The sequence below is a fragment of the Lates calcarifer genome, linkage group LG3 (genome assembly GCF_001640805.2).
Source record: "Lates calcarifer isolate ASB-BC8 linkage group LG3, TLL_Latcal_v3, whole genome shotgun sequence".
In the NCBI taxonomy this organism is placed as follows: Eukaryota; Metazoa; Chordata; class Actinopteri; family Centropomidae; genus Lates; species Lates calcarifer.
Window position 1 is genome coordinate 4,282,346 of NC_066835.1, and position 25,202 is coordinate 4,307,547.

The following is a 25,202-nucleotide window of genomic DNA, read 5'->3' on the forward strand; positions in this document are numbered from 1 at the left end:
TCAGATTTTCATTTGTTTGATTTGAGCGATTAAGACAGGAACACTTTACAAAAAGGAGGTAGAACATTTTATTAATATTAAATAATTTTAAAACATTTAATCTGCACAGTTTACTCACTGTTGAATATGTCAGGGGAATCATACAGAGATTTAATACATCTTTTTAAATCTGGCTCCAGTAGGGGACCCAGTTGCATGATGATGCAGAGATGATACAGCTGCTATAAAACAATGTTGAGGAAAAAATAAATAGATAACTGTTGACTGGTTTCTTTCAAGCATAAACTGTACTTTAAAATATCTCAAATTTGGATTTCAAAAAGAATTACTAAGATTACACTAAAACAAACTGAATTATGTAAATGGTAAAAATGAAATGTAATTTCCTTAATTTAATTTAAAAACATTACAATAGGCTTTAAAGTTCTGAAACTCAGGCGAGGAGTTGGTCCTTGAGTGAGTTTGGTGTTTTACAGTCCTAAAGTTCATTCTGAAGAGGTCATTTCTGACACAGCTGTGTATGTGATTTGGTGAGCAGCACTGTCAGCACCAGTGCTTGGAGCTGCTACAGTAAAGCAGGCTCCTTCCTGCTGGACTGCATTAACTCATGCCTGGAAAAGGTCTTTATTCTCTGTTCCCTCAGGGTGAAACAGCTGTGCACTACCTCAGGTACTCGTACATGTCGTTGTCCAGAGATATGAGGCCAAAGTACGACAGCAGGCCCAGGAACGAACGTGTCAGACTCATCACTGCCATCTCTGATCTGTGGAGATGTCACATCATGAACTTCTGATGGTTTGGTCACTAAAGTGTAGATACTCACTGCACTACAATGTGTGCTTACCTCAAAGCCAGCTCAAACTTGAGGCTCTCCCATGTTGTCCTCACCCAGCCGAAGATCCAAAGGCTGGGCAGTATGCCCCCCTTCTCTGATTGAATCCTCCCCCAGCCTCGAACCGCACTGGAAAACCATGTTGAATATATGAAACTAATAACATTTAGCAACATACTTAAAGTGATAGGGTATCCCCACTACCAACATGGTGGACAACACACTGCTGTAAAGGTGATGTGTTTCGTCCATGCTTGCCTATGGCACCGGCCTCCATTACTGAGGAGTTAGAAATTTCTGTGTTCTCTTGCTTGTTTAATCTGGAAAAGCTCCACTGCATTTTCTCTGAAAGCATTACACGACCATAATGTAAACACACCTCTTGGCCATGACAAAGTAGCGGTCCACCGGTGCTCCCAGAGTAATGTTGATGCTTCGGACTGTGTTGATGTTGCGGAAGACCAGCAGCATGGGCCGGGGCATCGACTTGAGCACATGCATGATGCTCTCGAAGCGGTGGATGGCCATGTCGCGCATGTAGCTCGTCTCCTCTCTGCTCAGGATGTTGGACAGGCCCAGCTCCCGCATGTTGATGGGTCGCTGCAGCAGCATCTCGCTAAAGAGGAAGTACTCTGCAGAGCAAATTAGACAAGGGATGAAATTATTGTTTCATTGCGCAGCAGAAAAAGAGGTCGTCTTGACATATTACAACATGGGCTGTCTGAAAAATATAATCTAATTTACAAGCTGGGGGACAACTAGATTCTCTGAAACTGGATTTGAATACATTAATATATAACATACATAATGACTAATATATACATATACTGGCATACAACTTTAAAGAATGGCCTTAAGTTTCCACACCTTTGACCCCAAGAGCATTAGAGTACTTCTCCATTGCTGCCTCATCTCGCAGGACTATGGCCCTCCACAGTTTACAAAGGGCCTCTCTGTTGCTGAGGTCAAAGGTCACAGTTAGAGCAGGCAGTAAAATATTCTCAGAGGTTTTTTACTGAACCGACTCATCCAGCTCTTACTGTTGACTGAGGAATTCATACAATCCATGGTCCAACAGCACCAACTCTGCCTTGTTATCAGGACCACGTCTCACCAGAACTGTCAACACAAAGGATACATTACGACAGCAATCATAAAAATCAAATCAAAAGTGGATCAAAAGGAAACAGGTATATTACAAAAACATTTCATAGAAACAGCAGCTCTAAAAGCAGTCCCTGTGTGTGTTCTATTGAAACATGCTGCAGGTTTGTTGTCACTGATGTGCAAGGAGCATCTGACTGTTTTCTTCACTTTCAGGTTGTTTAATCTGTAACAAGGTATCATGTTTAATCTGAGACAATGTGGACAAACTGTTCTTAGAAGATGTAACATCTTGTTAGAGGTTGCTCTTGTTAGAACAAGACAGCATTTTGCCCTATTATCTCCAACTCGTCCTCTGTACTGCAACATCTTATTAGCTGACATTTGCAGAAAAACTCTAGTACTGGTCAAGCTGTTATCAGTCAGGCTCTACTGGTTTATTAATTATTGAATTTGTGTCAATTTTACTGTACCCACCATTTCCAGGATGAGGATCAGCATGGATGAAACCAGTGTAGAATATTTGCTCAGCAAATGTTCGAATCAGTTTATCTGCAGTCTGAAAGACAAATATTGTGAAAGTGTTTCAGTCAGCATGTCTGTTATAACAGTCTATTTTAACATCAAATCTTTGTCTAGAGTGCAGCAACTTACATCTTTTCAAACTCAGACCTTGTCTTTTAATGTCTTCCAGGTTGTTGATTTTGCAACCATTGCAAAACTCTGCTGTCAGCACCCTCTTTAAATTAGAGAGAAAAAGATGAAAATGCTGAGAAAAGATTTTCTCAAAGTCCAAATATTTTGTGCTATAACTAATAACCTCACCTTACTAGTTTGCTCCCAGAAGACTTTGGGTATAACAACAAATTTGAAGTGTTTCAGCTCCTGCGCACACCTCTCAGAATTCTTGGCCTCATTCTCAAAGTCCAACTCTTGGGCCAATGTACCCTTCAAGTCCTGCAGGAATTACAATATCAATACAAGGCAAAACATCTTCCTCCTGGAAATATATAGCAAGGAATATGACTATATCTTGACCTTAAGAACCCAGCGGAATCCAAAACTGGGGTGCATGAACTTAACAATATCCAGCAGGATCTCCAGTGCTCTGATATCACCATCAAATCGATCCCTGAGGTCAATGTACTGCACCTGTGGAGGGCAGAATTTGACACAAACATTTTTAGAAGAATTATGCTGAACATTCTTGACTGTCTACCCCCCCCAAAATACAATGCTAATACAAGTGGCTTGATTTTAAGATATAGAAAAACCTAAAATAAGACATTGACACCTTCACAGCAACAGGAGTCCCATCAAACAGCTCCGCCTTATGAACCTGTGCCAAGCTGGCGGCAGCTATGGGCTCATAGTCAAACGTTTTGAAAAGTTGCTCTGGAGTTTTGTTGAAGTCTTCTTGGAAGAGAGCATCCACCTGTTACAGACACAAACACAATAATGACAAACTGCAGTCTGTCTTCTTCCACCGACCCATGCCCCTGTTGTTTGTGGTGCAGTTCTCACCTCTTTGTACCTCCTGTTCAAGGCCTTGTCTTCCAGTATTTGCAGGGTGCGGATGTACTCCGGGGGCAGGAGGTGGTTGAAGGAACACAGACCTTGGCCAAGTTTGATGTATATTCCGCCGTTCCTGATGGCACCTTCCACCATACTCTCTGCTGCCCTCTGGTGGCAGGCTGACATCTCAGCCAAGTAAGATGGGCTGCTCTAGCAGGGGAGGACAAACTAAGACATGATTGTCCACACAATATAAACACCCACAGTAAGAGAAAATCAAAAGCAACAGTAAACATATGACCATGCAACCAAGTTTTTTTTAAATAAAAAACATGACAGTTTAACAACTATAAACTTCCACAGCCATTCTGACCAAACCTAACATGACAATTATCATCATTTCATTACATGGAACTTACCTCATCCAGGCCATGAAGAGCCACATTGGTGGTCCACCAGTAATCCACAGAGATAAGGATTCCCACAGAGAGAGATCTGAGGACACACCGATAAGAAGGTAGATGCAACTTCAAAAGCTTTGGATTTGAGTTGAGGTGAGGGGGAAAGTGAGCGATTTGTAATATTAGCAGTCTTTTTTGGCAATACTTGTAGTAAATGGTGGTCATATTAATTGTGCTTTTCTACAATGAGTCCCAGGGGTTCACATGAGTAATGACTGAGAGGGCAGCAGTATGTTTCCTAACTTATTTTGAGTAGTTAAAAATTCATTGATTTAGACAAAAATAATCATCTAGGTACATTTCAGATTAGAAAAATAGCAATAATATTTTGTGAATTAGCTTAGCTTTTATACCTTTGTCTCAGTTTTCAACTGGAAACATATTGTCACTTCACTCAGGCAGGCTGGTAGTACAGCAGCATTCTGATGCATGGGAAGGTAAAATTTCTGTGCAATTCAATTTAAACTGATCTACAACTCCTACAAAGGAGATATTCTACCAAAAAACAGCCACTACATTTGCTGCTATGACCTCACTTGGTCTGGTAGGACAGTGATGGCAAATATTAGCCAATGTTAGCTAACTTTGGAATACCATATTAAATGGTATCCATGTTTTCATAGGAGAAGTTATCCTTGTTGGCACATAATCTATATTAATATACACTTAACACATCTTTATAGATTAAAAAAAACAAAAAAACACCATGTATTAAATATTTATGTACTGCCTATAAATTCTAAATAGGGAGACTTAAAGTCAAGTCTAAAATATGATACATCTGTAGATAAAGACATAGACAAACCTGCAGAAGCGACCAAATCCTTCAATTACAATCCTCATCTTCCTCCTCTCTCTGGGCTCTGATAGAGCATACTTTACACCCACCGCCCCTGGTATGCCGACAGAGATCCCAACAAGAGTCTTCCATAAGAGCCCTCTGCGCTTTCCTTCCCTGGAAGGAGGAAACCATTCCCTTTCATTAAGACAACAACATCAACATAGACAGAAGTTAACCTGTAAATGTGGCCTGACTTGTACTTAGTACCTGTGTGAACTAAAGAATCTGGCTGCTTGGAGCGATGAGCCAGGATGTGAATATCTTCGGAGCAGAGCCATGTGATGCAGACACAACCTTAACTGATGAAAACAAAAGCAATGAATGAGAATCCCCACTAACACACAAAATCAATACTTTTACCACACACACACACACACACACACACACACACACACACACACACACAGAATGATTTCATTTCATGTTTTCTGCTTGTCTTTCTGATCCAGTAAAGTCCACTGAACTCTGGACTTAGCCTTAGAACTAGTTCTCACATTGCTGACTAATCTGAATACCACTTAAGATCCTACCAGTACCAAGATTGCTGCATGAGATACACCCAAATACTGTGTTTATGTAACAGGGGGAGAACATGTATGTGTGTGTGTGTGTGCTGGGAAAGAAGGAGAAGAAGGAGGAGGAGGAGGATGGGTCTAGATCAAGGCTAATCTGACCAGCCCTGATCATTTGTTGTTTATGTTCGCTGTCTGCATCTGAGGGACAAAATGTCCCCCCAGCTGACAAATTGATGTACAGATAGCAGTAATGTCAGGGACCTGAGCACTGAAACATCAAACAAACCCTCTGTCACTCACACACAGAGCAGTACAAGTCTGAACACTGTTTCCCATCACCACAATGAATGACACAGCAGTGAATAAGCAGAGACAGTTAGTTGTGTTGGTCTAACATTATAACACTAGGTAATTAATTGTTGACTTAAATGTAAAGGCAGATTTCACAGTCACCCTTAAGTTGTAGCTATAGCAATGGAATATTGTGGAACATAGCTAAGAAACCTTAAAGCACATATTGCATTAACCGTCATATAACCAAACTCCCGTGTCATGTTAATTAAAAAGCACATCTTAAGCTCTTTATCTCCTTACACCGGTCCATTATTATGTGTTGCTAACATGACCTGCTAGCAGTGCTAGCAGTTAACTTAGCTAATTGCAGCTGTTAGTCAACTAGCTGACTTTAGCTAACGCTACAATCAAACCGAGCTGAAAATGATTTATGAATATCGTTATTTTTACCACTCTGGAGGCCTCTCTTGTCATGTTCCCGGGTAAATAAAACAGCTCTACTCACAGTAATGAATTAATGTTGAAAGTGTGCGTCCTGTTAAAAACTTGTACCGCCTCCTCAATTACAAGGCAGCTACGTACTAGCATGCTTACTATTGGTTAACCGAGGAGCAGGACAGGCGAGAGTGAGAGCATATCCCCCCGCTTACTTCCGTTTTCGCTGGAATCTTGTTTGTGACATAGAATTACTTTTTGAGGTTTTTTGAGAGGTTTATTTTGTGCACAGGTCTATCCTCTCTGTCGGTACAGTCGAATGTATGAATCCTAGAGTGCGCCGTCGTTATAATTAACGTTAAAAACAAGCTTTTCAATTGATAATCAAAATTCTTAGATTAATGTATTAATTTAAAAAGTACAAGCCATTATTAACTGTATAATTGCAAACAACTCGTAAAAAAGTACGCGATTATCACTGAATGTAGTGTGAATTAAACATTTCATTATTCTGATGTTGAGTATTTTTCGTCTGTGATCACTTACAGATCCACTCCAGACGTTTCAAGACATACAAGCACATACATAACAATGTCTGATATTGTTTTCCCTCAGGAAGAGTGTAAGTACCTAAAATTATTCCTTTTCCCTAATGGAAAAAACACAGAATCTTGACACAAGATGTCTCCTACCTCACTGAAAAGTCCATCAGCAGTATGTCTGTGCTGGACGTCACACTAATGTTAGTTCAATATTAACCCACGACTGGCTGCCAAACTAGTTGTGATGTAGGCTGTATGTGATAAAGGAGGTCTAACCTAACTCACACAACTGAGGATAAGAGGAGATGTTGATGAGATGTTGTAAAGAGGAGCTCGTCAGCTCACTCTCATCAACAATAAATAAAATCTGACTCTTTACTGGCCACAGAGACGCCTGCCCATGTTACCGGGAGGTGCGTATTTTGGCCAGGAACACAGCAGGCGACGTTATGTGAAGTCTGTGAGGCAACACTGGGTGGACATGTGGACTGGGCAGAGCTTTATCTTGATAATACACTCTCTGGTTAGGACAGTGAAATAATACGTCGTATGGTGTGGTTCGAGGCATGCCCTTGTATTGAACCTTCTTGTTATTCATGTCTCGGTCCAGCACTATACACCACAACTTCAAACTATAAAATAAATTCATTATTGACAGCTACCTATTATGTGGGATGCAAAACAATTGACCTAGAGAGTCGGTTATGTTAATAAAATTGCGCTAGTGATGCATGCACACACAGCGTGCCACCGCCGACAGAGCCACATGAGACAGTAATGTAGTATTATTTCTATGTTACATCATCTTACATCAGGTCTCTCTGTGGGTCCCACAGTCCTCATCTCAAGCCTTATGGAAAGTTGTAGCAAAGAGCAAGGGGAAAAAATGAGGTTAATGTAAGATAGCTTTAGAGCATTTTGTCTTAATACTTATATTTTGTTAGGATTTATGTTGTTATGTATACAATTAGATGCTGTAATACAAGTGTGAACAGCTGTTTGTTATGAGCCCGTCGCAAGTGCTGTCAGTGTAGAATTCACACTTCTGCCAAAGCGGAGAGATTTAGCCAGAACGAAACGGAAATGTGGCTCGGTATTCAAAATAAAGGCTATAAAATTACACACACAAAAAGAAACATATGTACGGATGACATACACAATAATAAGCACTCCAAATAATCAGTCGGATACTTTCAAACGTAGTGAAACGGTAGTTCCTAAGCGATTTCAACAAACAGTATGGAGCTAGTGTTTCTCTTAGGGATTTTATTTTGAAACCTAAATGGAAACGTGTGTTTCTCATCTAGCAGGCTGCATGGTCTACCGGATGCTGTAGCGACCCGTGTCGCTGCAGTGTTGCGCTTTCCTGTTTACGGGCGGGAAGAGCGAACATAGCTGACTGTGGAAGCTGCTGTGTTTAAATCGGAAGCACATTTGTTTTATTTTCCCTTGATTCTGATGGTTTGCACGTTTTAATGATTCACGGGGCATTACGGGGTCTAGTGGATACGTTTTAAGTGGACTGTTTCCTAAAAACTAAAGAGATTGTTGAAGAGTGCGGGGCAGATGGAGGATCCTCCTGCAGATTCTGGCGGTGGTGGCGGCGGTGCAGCAGCGGAGGGCCCCGCGGTGCAGGTGGCAGATATCTGCTGGCCGACCGGGGCTCTCCCGCTTCGGCTTCTAGAGTGGAAGGTCAAACCCGGGTCTCTTGTTAACGTGGACTCCGTGCTTGCACTGTGTGCTCCCATACCTCAGGAGAAGGGGATAGAGGGTGCCAGGCTGCCAGAGAAGAAGGTGAAATCGGACCGTGCTGGAGTAGTGAAGGAGCTATGCTGTCAACTTGGACAAGTCATACCTCCCGGGTGAGTCACTTTGCTTGCTATAGCTAGCAAATGTTAGCTGACCTGCCCCCTGCTTGGATAGGCTACAGGCAACATGTCAGCTGTAGTTTTGGTGCCGCTGTGCCAGCTACTGACTTCGCCCGCAGTGTAACGTTAGCTAGCTAACAAGCTAACATTGCTAAGTATATGTGCTAAGTTAACGTTAGCTTGTTTGCTAGCTGTACTCAAACCCAACACTCAGTATTTGCTCGTACAAGTGTCAAGCGAATCAAAGTAAACAAGCAGACGTTTGGCTAGGACTTTCAAAATAAAGGAGCACTCTCTCAGATAATCTGTCTCTGAACTTTTCCACTCGGTGTAATCAGAGTGGAAATCAAACTAATTGTAAGTGAAATTGTAGCAAGCATTATGTGATTTTATGAGTCGTCACTTTATATACTTGTAATCATTCTTCCAGGAGAAAGTTTATTATACCTTTATTCTGAAGGCAAAATCATGTGAAGTTCTGTCTCGTCTAGTTTGCCTTGACACAGCCATCCCTCGCGTGTAGGACGTGTGTACAAAACTGTATGTTGACAGGTGGATGACCCGCCCGAGGCTGCTGTCGTCCCCCTTAATGTGAACGGGACCGTAATTCTGTAAACCCGCCCACTCACAATAAGGGCAGATTTATGCTCAGCAGTTACTTGCTACAAATGGTGTCACCAGCAAATATTTTATTTAGCGCCTCTCAGTTTTTCTTGTGTTTTTTGTCTTAAATGAGTCCCACTTGTTTTGAGGAGTTTACCCAACGTAAAAGAAGGGGTCTAATTCACAGTCGTTGGAAATTGTAATCTGTGTTTCCACAACTCTGATACCAGCGAACACGTACAGCTCTGATTTGCTGTCACACCGCAGATTGTGCTGCCTTCACGAACTCCTGTAAACAAACAACAAACACTCCTGTGGACAATGTGCCAAAGTGACTGCTTTTCAGAGCCATGTTGAGCTGAGACACTTGGGCTGCAGCAACAGTTTGTACCAGGGAAGCCAAAAAGTAATTCGATGGAATCGCAAAAGATAGCTATTTGTAGTGTTTTTTTTTTTTAAGGGCTGCCCCCACGTTTAACGTGTAACAACAGAACACGATACATCTGCTAACACTCTCAAGTATGATTAAACATGTCTTTTAATGCATACTAACACTTCACAGCACGGTATTCCAACTTGGTGATGTTTTCCAGTGCTATAAAAGGTTTGTTTACATCAGTGGTAGCAACTGTGGTGTTCTAATTAAAAAGCAAGCAACTGTGTGAATTATGCCAAGCTATTCATTAGTTTAAATACAGACGTTAACAGCTTGTTCTCTGAAGTAATTACTAGACATCCATCTAATGATTATTGCCACTACTGATTGATAGATGACTTGTTATGTCTAAAAAGTATAAAGGTAGTTTTTAAAAAGGAGTCACCCTAGTTTCCCAGTCCAATGTGACATCTTCAGATGTCTTGTTTTGTCCGACCAGCAGTCCTAAACCCAAAGATATTCAGTTTGCAAAGACACAAAACAGATAAAAGCAGTCATTCCTCAGACTGGAGAAGCTGCTGGAAAAAAGCTAATTTATGGCATTTAAATTGTGTTTCTATTAACGGACCAATTATTTGGCTAATCATTGCAAAGTTTGCCAGTTAGTATGAGCAGCTCTAACATAAAGTGTTAAAGGCTCAAAGCTGACCTGTGTGCTACAAGTGTTAGATTTATAAGATGAAACCTTGAATGAATTACATTTACACTGAAAGAAGACTTTTCATTAAACATGTTCCTGACAAAGGTTGTAAATATCTTGCTATTTCTGGTTTACTGTAGTAACAGTAAGTATTTCCACTCAATGTTTCTTTTCTTTCTTTTCAGGGGTGTCATTGTCAGAGTAGAAGAATGCAGCCACCCGATAGTGATGAAAGGTTTATGTGCTGAATGTGGCCAGGACCTGACTCAGTAAGGAAATACACACACACACACACTTTTTTTCACAGTTAAACAGAAATATCTATATTGTTTTCCTGTGCCAGTCCAGAGAAGATATCTTTGACACTTCTCGCTCACACTTGAGAGTGCACTGAGCTGATCTCAAATATACCCTACCAAAAGTAATGTAAAAGTTAATACTTACATCTGACACCTTTACACATCATTCAGTGAGAGGGCAGTAGAAATTATTGATTACTGATCTTTTTTAAGACATTACATTCTTGTGGTTTAAAAACTGACATTACTGTATCTGACCACAGCTATCTGTGGTATGCTCTCTTTTATTTAATGCCATTAGGTGGCACCAGAGATCATACAGAGAGAACTGAGTACAGCTCAGGTCATAAATCAAGTGTACACACTCTACACTCTGATAAAGATGTAAATTTACAGCTGTCATTAAGCATCCCTGTTCTGATAAATTTAGACGTTCACTGATTTAAAGCAACATAATGCCAGGGTATCATAAGTATTGTTATCAACTGTGATGCTTGTAAGATAAATGGAAAGTCGTTTGTGACTGTCAACACCTCAGACTTTGCATCGCAGGCACACAGGTTAATGTGGATCCCTGGTAGCACTAAAATATTAAAACAGCAGGGAATCGTTTTGCATGTCATGATAACCAGTTTTATGTAGTTATCAAAAATAGTTAAAATGTTGTGAATTTCTGAAGTAGCTTAGTACGTTCGCCAACTGGAGTATTTTCTGCAATGGTTTGCTCAGATCAAATCGTAACTGGAGCAAAGTCGGATAAATTCAAATTTGCATGTTTGTGAAAGCTGCTTTTCTTCTCAGTCACAATATGTTCAAGGACGTCAGTGATACACAAACCACAAAATGCATGCATTCTTCTTTTTTTCTCTCTCTCTTTCTCTCTTTCTCTCTCTCTCTCTCTCTCTCTCTCTCTCAGGCTGCAGAGCACAAATGGGAACCAGCAAACTCCCATCTCCACAGCAACAGTCTCCATGGTGCACAGTGTCCCCGAGCTGATGGTCAGCTCAGAGGTGAGTCATATGATGGAGGTACTTGGAAGACTGGGCTAGTAGGGGAGATGTACCTCACATGCATTCCACTGTGTGTGTACATTGCTTTTGGAAGCACAATACTCTCAGCCCTTGCGATATCTTATATATGGACCTTTTGAATTGTGCCAATATTTTGTGTCTTCAGAATGAATTGATTTTTAGTCCAAAATAATAATAAAATGAATAAATAATCAATGTTTCCTTGGGATTTTCAAGTATTTCAGGGTGGAAAATCCAAGAAGTATTTAGAGCACATAACTCTGCACTGAAACGAATGATAATAACAGTCATAAAAAGTCAGTCTAGGTCGAGGTTTCCACACTCTGCCTGTTTAAATCGATGTAGTGAATACATAATCAAAGTAAGTGTGGATGGTTGGTCTTTTATTTGATTTAATTTTTTGTTCAAACTCAAGGCCAGTGTGTTTGCCTAACCCTTATATTGAACCTATTCCTGGAATAGTTTAGTTCAGTCCAATATAACTGTATTTAATCCTATAAGGGAAATTATAAGCCACAGCTTGCAATTTAGGAGAACATATACAGAAAGTTGAGAAGAAACTGCAAAGCTCAAGAGAATCAAAAACCAAAACCTTAAAACTGTATGTGGATTTCTGATAATAGTTACCTTAATGAATAAATAGTTATAAAACAAATAAGCACAGAGGTCATGCAAAAAGATAAAGTGATAATTGATTTCTATCTGATTTTCTAATATTCCATCCATTATCTTCAACAGCAAGCAGAACAGCTGGGTAGAGAAGACCAGCAGAGACTCCACCGAAACAAAAAACTGGTCCTGATGGTGGATCTGGACCAGACCCTGATCCACACCACTGAACAGCACTGCCAGCGTATGTCCAATAAGGTACTATTCCCTATTTTTGTTTGTTGATGTTGCAAGCCAACAAAAAAGCCCTGTAGTCAGCAGAGTGACTGAATGAATGTGTTCTATAGCAACAACTACCTTAGTAAGGCAGTCACAGTAAAAACCCAGAGTGTATTGACCTGAATAAAAATGTCTCTAATTGCCACTGCAATTGATTCATTTTTACAACAGATTCTCTCTTAGAGAATTAGAAACAAGATCTAGTAGCAGTTTCTTGCATGTACTTTACATAAACAGTTTTCTGTCTGTCACCATTGTTCAACTGAAATGATTATCCAAAATCTTATGTTTAGTCTTCAGTCTGTGTCTTTGTCTTTGCTTGTGTCATAGTTAACGCTCATTATTTCCTCCAGGGCATTTTCCACTTCCAGCTTGGGCGAGGAGAGCCTATGCTCCACACACGATTACGCCCACATTGCAAGGAATTCCTGGAGAAAATTGCCAAACTCTATGAGTTACACGTCTTCACATTCGGGAGTCGCCTTTATGCACACACCATTGCCGGTAATGGATTTGTTGTCTTTCACTTTGCTGCACTTATCCCAACATTCTAGGTACTGATTATATTAATCCACATAGATTTATTTCCATTAAAATGTGAGGGGAAGTTAAGTATTTAGATTTTGACATTTTGAAGAAACTTGTACTGACTGTTTGTGTCCACAAGAGGGAAGTGTCTGCTCATGTGTTGTGTTCCAGCTAATATTATGTTGGTTCACTGTCGTGCATTCAGTGTCTCTATGTGTCATTTGCAAGCAGCAGGGGTGCCAAATCTTAAAATGCCTATTAAGCCAGTTAATGTTGTGCATTGACATTTTGTCTGTTTACCTGCTAAATTAGCATCTTTCTGTTTTCAGCCTCGTTTTAACAGCATGTGGCTGCTGGCTCACTGGTGTTGTGAAAATATTTCACTTTATGGTTGAAGGCTGGATTATACTGAAGTGTTTATGCTGTCTTTTTGGTATTCAGGCTGCAATATTTCATCATACTGAATATAATAGAGGTATCCCTGGTCCAGTATTGTTCTGCCTCTATATGATGAATGTTTAATGCATTTTGAATTGGATTTTACTACTGGTCTTGGTGCAGGGAGGTCAGCATGTTTCAGAGCTGTGCTCCAGCTATTGACAGCGTCTCTTGTGGTTGCAGAATCCTCTGCTCTGACTGTCATTTTTAGCCAGGGTAGCTCTCTATTTTTATTCAAGGTTTCACCAAAGACTATATTTCTTTTCAGACAGTCTAAGTGTATTCTGAGCCTCTCATTGAATCAAGATTTGACAACTTTCTCAGACCCTCTGAGAAAATACTTGAGTAAAGGCAGTGAAAATGTCCTAAAATGTGAGGAAATACTGTTTTCTCATTTAGAGGATCATTTTATCGATGTCCTAGAAATAGTTCAGTATATTGTAGGGCTGGGTGATGAAATCATAACAATCGTTATTGTGATATAAAATTTCTTATGTCAAATGAAACCGTTTTCCTCTAAAGAACAATAACAAATGTTCTGTGACTGTTTGATATAATTAATTTCCATGCTTATATACCATGGACAGAAATAAATCACAAACCGCCAATCACATTGCACGCACATAGGTATGCATTGTGCAGGTTAGATTTTAAATTTATCACTATAATTGTTTGTCGAGTGTTTGTCATGTTCTGACCATTAAAAAAAACAAAACTTAACCTTCTGGTTTATTTAACTTCCAGTCAGGAGCAGAAATCTGCCTTTAAACTAGATAATGATTTGATACTTGTTGTGATAATTATCAATATTGACTGATGTGAAAATTTGACCATATCACCCAGCCCTAGTATACTGTCCTATGTGAGTTCTCAGTAAGTGAAATACACACTGATGCCCTTGTCAGGAAGTTGATGAGTTAAAATACATCTGAAATTGCATTCAAATGTTAATTTTTCCCCCTTCATATACTCTTCTACCTTTCCTTTATTAGGTTTTCTGGATCCAGAAAAGAAGCTTTTCTCTCATCGGATCCTTTCTAGAGATGAATGCATCGATCCTTTCTCCAAGACGGGGAATCTTAGGTGGGAATTGCCTTCTGCTGAAGATGACAAGTAGATAAATTGATTGTAGTTTAGTCTGTGGACTGCACCTGTCCACTTTCTAGACATTATTAACTTTGTCTTGTTTTAAAGCAAAAATAGGCAGTTTCCTTTTTGTAGAGATAAAATTTAACAGTCTCATTACAAGGCTGTAAAGTGACAGTTGGTGGATTTGATCATATGATCCAAACAGCCTGTTGGCAGCAGTGAATTCCGCCTGAATCAGTCATTATTGTCAGTGACTGTGTTGGTAGAGGAGCACAAAGAGTAGAAACATGTTATTCTCTCACAATGTTACTTATGAAAGGTTGTCAGTGACATCTCCTTATGAATAAAAAACCCTGGAGGATTGGTGTAAGAAATTGAAGTGCCCCTTACTTTGGTTCATAACAAACACTGTCACTGAAATAACACTGCAGCCAACGAGAGACAAATAATGGCTTGTCTGAGTTTGGACATCTGTCAAAAAGCTCAGCACTTTTGCCAGTGTCTTGTGCATTTTCCTGACAGGAACCTTTTCCCTTGTGGGGATTCGATGGTCTGCATAATCGATGACCGAGAGGATGTGTGGAAGTTTGCACCTAACCTCATCACTGTGAAGAAATACATCTACTTCCAAGGCACAGGGGATATCAACGCTCCCCCCGGATCACGGGAAGCTCAGATGGCCAGGAAAGGTAAAGTGTGCGCACATCTTTGATAGGGAAACCCTTTAAACACAAAGTTACTGACCGTTTATGCAACACATAGGGGTCACATGTACAACCAAGGATGTACTGTCCCAGGATTTTGTTTCCAGTTCCCTGCACATTCCCCTGTGAGAGACACTTTTAGCTGAGGTTAACAAGCAAGTCAGTCCAGTGGACTCACTGATCCTGGCTGCTCTTAAAAGTTCATAGTGCACATAATAAATGTGACACAATTCATTATGTAGTTGGAAACAGAGTTACAGAGTCTACTGTACTGCATCATTACTATATCAGCTTTGACTTAAATGAACTCCAACAGGAGGACTAATGCTGTGTAGATTTTTACAATTCAATGAGCAGCTTAACAGTTCTTACTAATGAAATGTAAAATGAATGATTATGAATAATATAAGGAATATATATATATATATAAAATACATACATACATACAATCAGTATGTATGTATATATCAGTAAAAATCCGATTGTTGAGGTTGAAAAAGTTCTCAGAAAGCATTAAATGACATTTCAGAAAGTCCTGCAGATGGTTATCTCAGTGCCTTGCCTGATATAATTTGTTACTTTTCACTTACCCATTGAAAATAGGCTACACCAGTCTCCCCATGTTTTCCTGTCATACTGACCTGCATATAGAAATCCTAAATAATCCACTTATTCAAAAACCGTTTATATATGTACTAACTGACTGTTGTATGTTAGGCAAATGTTTACTCTGTCAGGTTCCTTGGTGATATCATTTATTACATTGGATTGTCTAGGTCAGACAATAAAAACTTCTTCAATGCTGCATTCATGTTCAGCCAGTTCCCTGAATTCACATAATGAGTCTCCACAACTCTGTGTACAAAATACATCATCATGAACCTAATGCACGTGTCAGTGGATAGGCAGTCTTAAAGGGATCCAATACTATGACCTCTGTATGTCCCTCTGTGCTGAACTCTCAAGTGATACTCCCACATAAAGGGAATCCTTTTAACTACAGTGTTACTCTGTTCATTATCATAGCAGGAAACATGTTGCATGGAGCCAGCCAGTGTGTCTCCATTCGGGGCCGTTGTATGGACACCCCCCTCATTTACTCCCACTCTCTCAGGCTGTCACATCAATTAACTGATAACTCCTGATTTTACTGATCCCCTGTTACAGCAGCTGCCAGGCCTAGTAATGACTCTTACGCTGTTGATAAATTCAAAGGGTGAAACACAAGCTTCAGCCATGGTTGAAGTATGTGGGGAGCCCACTGGGTCTTTCATTTATAAATCATAAATGAAAGACAACTCCTTACTGATTTTATTGCTGCACGTCAAGACCTCAGCTCCAAGTAGATTTGGTCCAATGAAAATAAAAAAAAGGCATTTTTTCCCCCCAGGTAACTATCTCTACTGGTTTGCAAGTCGGATAGCTTTAGTAGACATTTACCCATACATCACCATCTCTTGGTGGCAGCTGCTTTTTTTATTGAAACTATTTACATTAGCTTAACTTAAGGCTGCATTATTTATGATTCATTTTTTGATTATTGTTTGTTTGTTTATTTGTTTGTTTTGGCCACTTCGGGGGGAGCACAAGAAGCTATAAACACTACACTGATATATAATCACCTTGCTAGTATTGAGAGCATAAAAACCAAAACAATGAATGCTTTGCAGAGCTAAAGAGAACTGCTGCAGAGTGGTAATTCTGTAATTCTGTGTGGGTTCCTCACTGTAGGCAATCGCTGTCAGATTACACATAGTCATTTGACCCAGTGTTACTACAAAACTATTGATTAGCATAGCTTTAAGTCCACCTCAAAATATATGTGTGTGTGTGTACACGCCAATATCCCACTCACTACGGAGAGGTCATATCTGGCTTCTGATCATCTTATCAATTAACATACTGTAGATTGTTGGCCATTCTTCATCTTAAGATGCAGCAGTCTAAGTCTGAAAAGGCGTTGTTTGTTTTTGAGAATGAATTAAACAGTGTTGAAAAGTTTTGCCCACAGTAATTTCCTGCATTCATATTCCAAAGGCTGGCGTCCACTGGCCCACGCCTGCTCTAGCGTGCCCTGCCTCCTCAGATTATTTAGCTGCTCTCTCCTGTCCATCCAACCCTGTGGTTCCCAGTGACTTGCTTCCTTGAATAAGCAATTTTCTTATTGCCGACGGAAGTGTATGTTATTCAGAGTTTGCAGTATCCCCTTATCATACAGAATGAGCAGTGTGAGGAAAGTGAAAGGTGGAGAAAATGGAAAATACAGAAATGATTTAACTCAGAGATAAACAAAAAGGTACACTGAATTAAGTTTTCATAGATTCTGTTGACACATTAGAGGTAAAGGAAGAGATTCAACATAACATTTTAACCACTTACCAAATAGTAAATGGAGGGCTTTTTTCTACAGGTGTCTGTTTTTGTTGTTTATTTGCTTATTTGTCAATAAGGTTATGCTAAAGGTAGTGAACCCATTTGCACCAAATTTGGTGGAGGGATGGGTCAGGGAAGAACCCATTAAATTTTAGTGCAGATCCGATCAAAGGGTTAGATCATCACTTTCATTAACATTGTGAGGAATAATAGCTAGAAAAGCCAAGTGCCATTCTAGTCAGTTAATGCATCCAGTTCTATTTTTTAATCTTCTACTGCCTTTATTCAGTTTCATGTGGAAGCACCTCTGTGCAAGGTAATCTTTGTAGACCACTGGCTTCAACCAAGTTTCCAGTTAGGCTTTTCTTATTTGTCATGATGGGGAAATTGTGCACACATTGGCCTGATTACCCCCAGAACCTTTTAATCTTTAGTTGATCCCAGTGTAACCTCACCTGTTAATAGATGCTGTGCCTCTACCAGAGGTGACATGACTCTGATGCACTTTCCTGTCTTGTTCCGGCAGGAGCCCCTCAGGTCGGCAGGCAGAGAACACAGACTCAGCGGGGACGCTTGGCGCAGAGGAGCATAATAATGGCCTCAGGAAAAGGGCGAAGGACCACAGCGTTTCTGGAAAGGATGAGCCCACAACATCTCAGTCTTCTCAGGGTGCAGCAACAAATGAACGGACTCATCCCGCAGGGGTTTTGGAGGAAGAATCAGGACAGAGTAAAGAGGCAGTGGCTGAGGCGGGGTCAAAAGAAACTCAGGAGGGTGACAGGACAAATGTAAAGGAGGATGAAAGCAACAGGACACAAGAGGCACAGGAGGGTGCAAACTCATCAGCACCCAGCCATGAGTCCAATAACTTGGACTTTGACCTTTCCAGTGACAGTGACAGTGACTCCCTTACAGAAAAGCCCCCCTCATCAGAGAGTGATAGTGAAGGCAAGTTTTGCCAAGCAAAGAAGCCTGGGCAGGAAGGCATTACGCAAGAGCCCAGTGATGGGGATGGGGCAAGGGAAGGGGACAGTAAAAGTCGGGGTGAGGGAGAAAACAGCTCTGATGTAGCAGAACCCTCAGGAGTTCTTCTCCCAGACCCAGAGCTGGGAAACGGCTGTTCAGACAGGAGGGAGCCAGAGACAGAGTCCCAGAATAGTGAACAATCAGGGGTCACCATGGGGGAGGAGCTGCTGGACCAGAGTATGGAGGACGAGGAGGAGGAGGAGGAAGAGGAAGCCGACAACGACCAGGATGATCACCTGATCTACCTGGAGGAAGTGCTGGAAAGAATTCATGCAGAGTACTACGCCCGCTACGAGGCCTACCTGAGGAAGGAGGCCTCCGATACGCCGGACATCCGCAAGATCGTCCCAGAGCTGAAAGGCAAGACACTTGAGGGCACGATGATAGTGTTCAGTGGTCTGTACCCGACCAACTATCCTATGGAGCGGACTCGTGAGTACTACCATGCCAAGGCACTGGGGGCCAAGATCGGCAAGAATCTGGTTCTCAGCTCACAAGATCCCTGTCGGACAACACATCTCATTGCAGCAAGAGCTGGTATGTTGAAATACATACTATTGTAGCACTATCAAAGTCAAATTTGACAATGAATTGATTTTCAAAATTAGCACAGTATTATTCTCAAACATAGTCTTTTTAACAAGTTTTAAACACAAAGAATGACCTGTAGTGCTTTTTCTGACCTGCATATTTTCAGTATGTTCCAATTGCCAAACAAGGTCAAGATAATTTTAATAGAAATGTACATGAACCATAATTGATATAAGTAATGGTTTACTTATGAGCATATCATTTAAATGTCAGGCAGACTTACATGTTGGCAGATTTGTGTTTCTGAGCCTTGACAAAACTTTGGCTGAGCAGAGATAATTGAGATTGAGTGCACTGTCATCACAATTAGTGTATCTCAGAGGTCAGCAATTCAAGTGTGATGAGCTCTGCTTAACATATAACAGTGAGGGTCTATAGGTGTACCACAGGCTGTGCTACCTCTGAGGCAGCAGCAGTAGGATGTTCTGCTTGCTTTACCAGTCACTTAAAACAGCTCTGATAAGGTATAAAAAGAGTGAATAGTAATCAGTAAGATAAAGTTTTGGTGTAGGACCTGCATATTATTTCCTATGCATCCCTCATGTATAGGGAATCTGAATCCAGTGAGGGAATGGCGGACTCCGCCACTGCCAATAAAAACAACCATATAAAGATGTAATTACTGAATATGAAAGCTAGAGCAGAAAAGTCAATTCATTTATTAGTTGATTGACAGAAATGATTTTCAGAATCTAATTTGATACTCCATTAAACATTTCAACCATTTTCACACAAAGAATGCCACATATTCTCTTTGCAGGTTTCAGCTTCTCTAATGGCTGAATTTTCTGCTTTTCTTTGTCATATACATTGTAATCGTGAAATTTTTGACTTTTGGTCAGACAAAGCAAAACATTTAAAGATGTCATCTTGTGCTCTGGAAGTTGTGGTTGGCATTTATTCACATTTTTTGACATTTTGTAGACCAAACAATTAAGTGATTCATTGCAGAAATAACCACTGGATTAATTTATCAAAAAAACATTATTATTTGTTGCGGCCCTAGTGTATACTGTACATTGAATGACTTATGCAGAAAAATGTCAAACAAAAACAGTAACAAAAAGGGGTTTAGAGTTATAGGATAAGGATTAGAACTTTATAACTTTTTTTTTAACTGTGTGACGAAAACCAACCAATTGTGGATCTGGATCTCTGCTCTCCTTGACAGCTTATTGATTTTCTCATTGTTTCTTAAGATGGCTTCTTCTGTGTAATTAGGCTATGTTTATATATTTTTCCCCCATTTAATAAGGACTTGTATTTTTAAGGTCTAGATTATGGTGACTTAAAATAATGTACTGACTTTATGGGTCCAACCTATTGTATATAAAACTGCTGTGTCCAAAATGTCCTGTTTTGCTGGGGTATGGATCATGTCAGTTTTACAAAGCACCCTTAGTGCATAACTGTTATCAACTGTTACTACTCTCTGTAGAGGACTCCTCTCCATGACACTGGAAATGTCAAAGCAGCTTCTGCCTGTTCAGAAATAGCTTTTTTTATCCGAAGAGCACCAAAAGTGGATTCAGGGCTATATTGCTACCGGTTCAGCTTAGCTTGTGAAAACAAACACAGGAAGTGGTATGGTTGCCTTGGGAGCCAGCCCCGCTGAGAGCAGCACTTGGCAATCACTCACCTTGTACATCAGGAGAGAAAAATCAGCCAGAGATAGAATCAGAGCAATATGAGCAGCAGGTCACTTCAGATGGGAAAGAACTGCAGAAAACGTCTGTTGTCAGAAAAGCAAAATTGACAAATAATTATCATGTGCATTTCACAAAGGTAATTGATTAATTACACCATAGCTTTTAACAACCAGTACCTCTACATCTGGAAATCAATTAACCCATGGATTTGCGTATGTGTGTGTGTCATGCCTCTGTGTTTTTGGACCCATGGAGCATGTACACTAGTGTGCTTCACAAGTCTCAGACTTGAGAAGACCTAGCCAGCTGACTTCCTGTCCCTTGGAGCTGGATTGACATGAAATTTTGGACAAACATTTATGCTCCATCTCTAGTGATGCTTTTCACCAAGATTCACTAGCAAAATTTTGATCTGCTACTTATTTTGGTTTATGGCCAAATACCTGCAAAACTAATGACATTTCTATTATCCTCAGTTGTACTTTGTGTTTAATGCTAAACGTTTAAGGCGTCATGTAAGGCTTTTTTAAATGTCAGGCAGACTGACAGATTTGTGTGTCTGAGCCTTGTCAAAACTTTGGCTGAGCGGAGATAATTGAGATTGAGTGCACTGTCATCACAATTAGTGACAAGCTGAACTTTGTGTTTAATGAACATTTTAAAATGTCAGCATGCTGTTGGGCTAAAGTCAGATGGTAAACATTGTAAACACGGTACCTGTATAACATCAGGATGTTAGCATCGGCACAGTGAAAATGAGCATTTAGCTCAAAGCACCACTGTACCTAAGTGCATCCTCACAGAGCTGCTAGCATTACTATATACTCTATATAATATTATTGTTTTTCAGCACATTTAAATCATCATTTATTATCACAAACAGCACAACACTGAGCAGCCATAATGTGCTAAAACAGTGGTCAGTATCTGAACAAGCTTGTTAGCCACGCATGGCTAAAATAACCCAGGGGTTAATGAGCTTCTACACTCAAAGATTCAATTTGTTGTCTTTGTGTCAAGTTTGTTATTCAAGCGGAAACGCGTCCCTCTGCGGATTTCACAAAACAAGCCTTTTTGGATTCCTTAGAAAACCGTTGGGTCGGCAGAAAAATGGACAGTGGCTCCAAAAGACAAATCTTCTTTGTTATTTTACTAATAATATTGACCACATTATAATTTTCCCTTTTGTCTTCCAGGAAAGAAAGTCTGATCATTGATGTAAATTATTCAGCAGAGCGTGTGTTTCCTAATAGCTTTTGATTGTAAGGTCAAAACCTGAATTTCTCTTTCTTTCATGTTACCCAGGCACCGAGAAGGTTCGCCAGGCGCAGGGCTGCAAACACCTCTATGTTGTCAACCCTGACTGGCTGTGGAGCTTGTCTGGAGCGCTGGGAGAGGGTGGAGGAGCAGCTGTACCCGCTAAAGGAAGACTACTCCAAGACGCCGAGGTAAAGGAGCTATCTAATGAGCCATGGTCTTACAGGCAGGTAGATGTGAACTGATAAAGAAAAGGATAATTCTAATGCTGAGTTTTTTTTTTTTTCTTGTCTGTTGAAGGAGCAACAGTCCAGCAGCTTTCCTTGACAGTCAGGGTTCCCTGCAGAAGCCTATTTTTCACCCAGCTCCCATCCACCACAGACCTCCACCTCCAGCCCCAGAGGTTCGGACTTACGACCCTGTCACAGGGAAGCTGATCCGCAGGGGCCCTCAGGTGTCACGGCCACCGCCCTACCTCCAGGCATCAGGGTCTTTGTTGCTCTCAGATCACAGAGAGCAGTCTTGTCTCAGGTATAGCACGAAATGAATTGGATTTGTGCAATATAGTCTCATACGGGGCTAGGCCTCTAAAAGTCTGATGGAGGAACGCAGCTGACCTAACATAAAAGCTTCCTGGAGATTTTTGTTTATTTTTGTGTACATTTAAAAAAAATCATTCTCATTTTTAAGTTTAAGCCTATTACATGATATTAAAATCGCATCATCACGCCTTAACAGCTACTGTAGCTTATTTTTGGTTAATCCCACATACACTCCATGATAACTGACTAGGGCAAATGCGTATTAATCCACTGCTGATCATACTCCCCAATGAATACACCATTTACCCTGTTTGCTAAAAAAAAACTATAAACCCATGCTGTTTAGGAAAATCACTAAACCTTAAAAAAAAGAAAGAAAGAAAAGAAACTCTTTTTGTGATCTGTTTTTTTATGTCTGTCTGTAGTAGGGACAAATGAGCCTGGAGCTGAGTGCACACAGTGTGCACAGACAGCATCCAGTCAGTCACAGTTTTAATTAACCATTGTTCGGTCTAGTGAAAAATATTCTAACCACAGTAAATAAAAACAATAGATGTGACATATTTCCTTCAGGCACCAACCAATAATAACTGTCAATAATGTCACATTATCATACTTTCTTTATTTGTTTACATGGTCTGTCAGCTTTTTTTTCACCTTGAAGCTTTTGCTCTGTTGGTCATCTCTCTCTGCGTTTCTCCAGAGCAGTTTTACCCTTGAGGGCTTAGTGCAGAATTGTTGCAGTGATATATAAAAGAAGGACTGCTATTAATGTTTCTGTGTTCAGTATTGACTGCAGATTTGGTCATAGCAGATCTTAAATGTATGGATTTGTCCTACGGGTCTCATCTCCATCTCTCCCTTCTCTGTAAACAGCTGCTGCTGTACTATATGAATTATCCCCAATGGAGACAAGCAGAGTCTTCAGCCATCAACTGAGGCACTATAAAAAAAAAATCAACAGAGCTTTTACTGTATGTATTGTTTATAGCATTTGGTAGCAGGGGAAACCTGTTAACCACAGAGTCTGTAGCTCCCAGACGAACCTCAGAGGTCACATTAAAATTCAAGCTACTTCATGCTGCTACGGGAAAAAAGTGCAGAATACTTATTCAAAAATGTTTCCTATTAATCAAGTCATATAAATATTTGGTTTTGTAGTCATGTCCTCATTTAATTTCCTCCCACAGTTTGACAAGAATGACGTGGCGGATGTAAGAAAAGCTTCACAGTTCGGCAAAGTCACCTTTGTGATCTTTCACTCGATTTGTCATTTATCTGTCAGTCACAAATGCAAATGAGGAGTGTGTCCTCTTTATGTGTATTTGTTTGTCATTGAGATGCCACAGGGAGGCTGTGGCCTGACTGTTTTTACTAGATGAATATAAACTCTGACTTTACCTCTCTTTACTTGACAGTCACACCTGCTTAACATGTTTTAAATTAATATATCTGAGATGATACGCTGTAATTAATAATCACAAGCATGAAATTGGCCCACTTCATTCACAGATTAGAGGTAGTGTGGAAGTTTGCAGGAGTTGCGTAAACTTGGATTTAATCATCAAAGAAGATCTGTTCAATTAAGCACTGCTGAGAGGAAGTACAGAAACATCCTCCTCCTACTTGCATAAGATTTGCATCTAATGGGTTTTCATTATAGAGAAAGCCTTTGCAGTTCTCATCATTGGTCTCCAGGTCAACCTACACTCTTTCACCCTACACTCTACATCTGCAAATGATTTTTTTTGTGAAAAATGTGCTGATTATGTAGTGTCTGCAAATTAATGCCTGTGAAGAGTGCTCCAAAACAACAATACATTTGAAAGTAGGACAAGCAAACCAGCAGACAAGATAACAAAGATATTTTAAAAAGTAATTATCTCTTGCCCATTTGTAACAAAATGTAAATAAGTATTGATTTTCAGCACCTTTGTTAGTTGACTAACTTGATGACAGATTTATCGGTGTCAGTGTAATTTGTGAAACGCGCACTTGCAAGTGGTCACAAAAGCATGTGTAACAAAGGTTCCAATGTTGGTTATGTAGACTTCTAATTCATTAAAGTTACTGATTTCATTACCATTCCGCACTTCATTCGTTTCCAACAGTAGCAGTCTCAGAACTTTTTGATTGAACCTCATAGATGGATAGATACTATAGATGTCAATGGATACAAATGTTCATCTTAAATATCCAGCCAGTTCATCTATTTAGTCGCAATGTAGCAGTTTGCTTTAATAGGGTTTTAGGTTTATTGTCTGTTATTTTACCACAGGGGAACTTCAAAGGGTCAGCAGGATGAAGCGGCGGGGTCCAGCCAGGACGACGAGCAGCCTGGGCCATCTCGTCGGAAACGACAGCCGAGCATGTCAGAAACTATGCCTCTGTACACGCTTTGCAAGGAGGATCTGGAGAGCATGGACAAAGAGGTAAGGACAGAGAAAACACTCATCCTCATCTCACTCATCGCTCTATTAATTTGTCCTCCCAAAAAAGAAATCAAGGAACAAGGTCCTTATTTTGGGAACGCCATAGTCAATATGAAACAACTGTGACACCAAACCACCTGATTATGAGTTTACCAAAGTTAGATGTCACTTGGTATAAAGTTACATGGTAGAAAGTATTTTGAAGTAAGGTTTTTGTAGCCTCATGTTGTATTTTGTGGTGACGTTTCAGGCAGACCGACTCTGTGACT

General features: G+C 40.2%; 2 protein-coding genes across 2 annotated transcripts in view; one reads left to right on the top strand and one right to left on the bottom strand.

The window, feature by feature from the left end:
• Nucleotides 1-50: 50 nt before the first annotated feature.
• On the bottom strand, nt 51-6,153 carry adck5 (aarF domain containing kinase 5). The gene is made up of 15 exons (XM_018701329.2): nt 6,013-6,153; nt 4,961-5,052; nt 4,718-4,867; nt 3,871-3,946; nt 3,461-3,661; nt 3,231-3,371; nt 2,975-3,088; nt 2,762-2,893; nt 2,559-2,675; nt 2,414-2,495; nt 1,873-1,951; nt 1,700-1,791; nt 1,212-1,464; nt 845-961; nt 51-763 (listed from the first exon to the last, which is right to left on the bottom strand). The coding sequence occupies exons 1-15, from the start codon at nt 6,034-6,036 to the stop codon at nt 661-663; spliced, it is 1,773 nt and encodes a 590-aa protein (XP_018556845.1). The 5' UTR covers nt 6,037-6,153; the 3' UTR covers nt 51-660.
• Nucleotides 6,154-7,877: 1,724 nt separating this feature from the next.
• Nucleotides 7,878-25,202, top strand: part of ctdp1 (CTD (carboxy-terminal domain, RNA polymerase II, polypeptide A) phosphatase, subunit 1) — a 69,118-nt gene continuing 51,793 nt past the window's right edge. The window contains 12 exon segments of the mRNA XM_018701328.2: nt 7,878-8,401; nt 10,272-10,355; nt 11,302-11,395; nt 12,155-12,283; nt 12,658-12,808; nt 14,263-14,353; nt 14,882-15,055; nt 17,966-18,999; nt 22,008-22,078; nt 22,080-22,150; nt 22,260-22,490; nt 24,780-24,933. Of these exon segments, the coding sequence (XP_018556844.1) occupies nt 8,106-8,401; nt 10,272-10,355; nt 11,302-11,395; nt 12,155-12,283; nt 12,658-12,808; nt 14,263-14,353; nt 14,882-15,055; nt 17,966-18,999; nt 22,008-22,078; nt 22,080-22,150; nt 22,260-22,490; nt 24,780-24,933 (2,580 nt within the window). The 5' untranslated portion in view covers nt 7,878-8,105.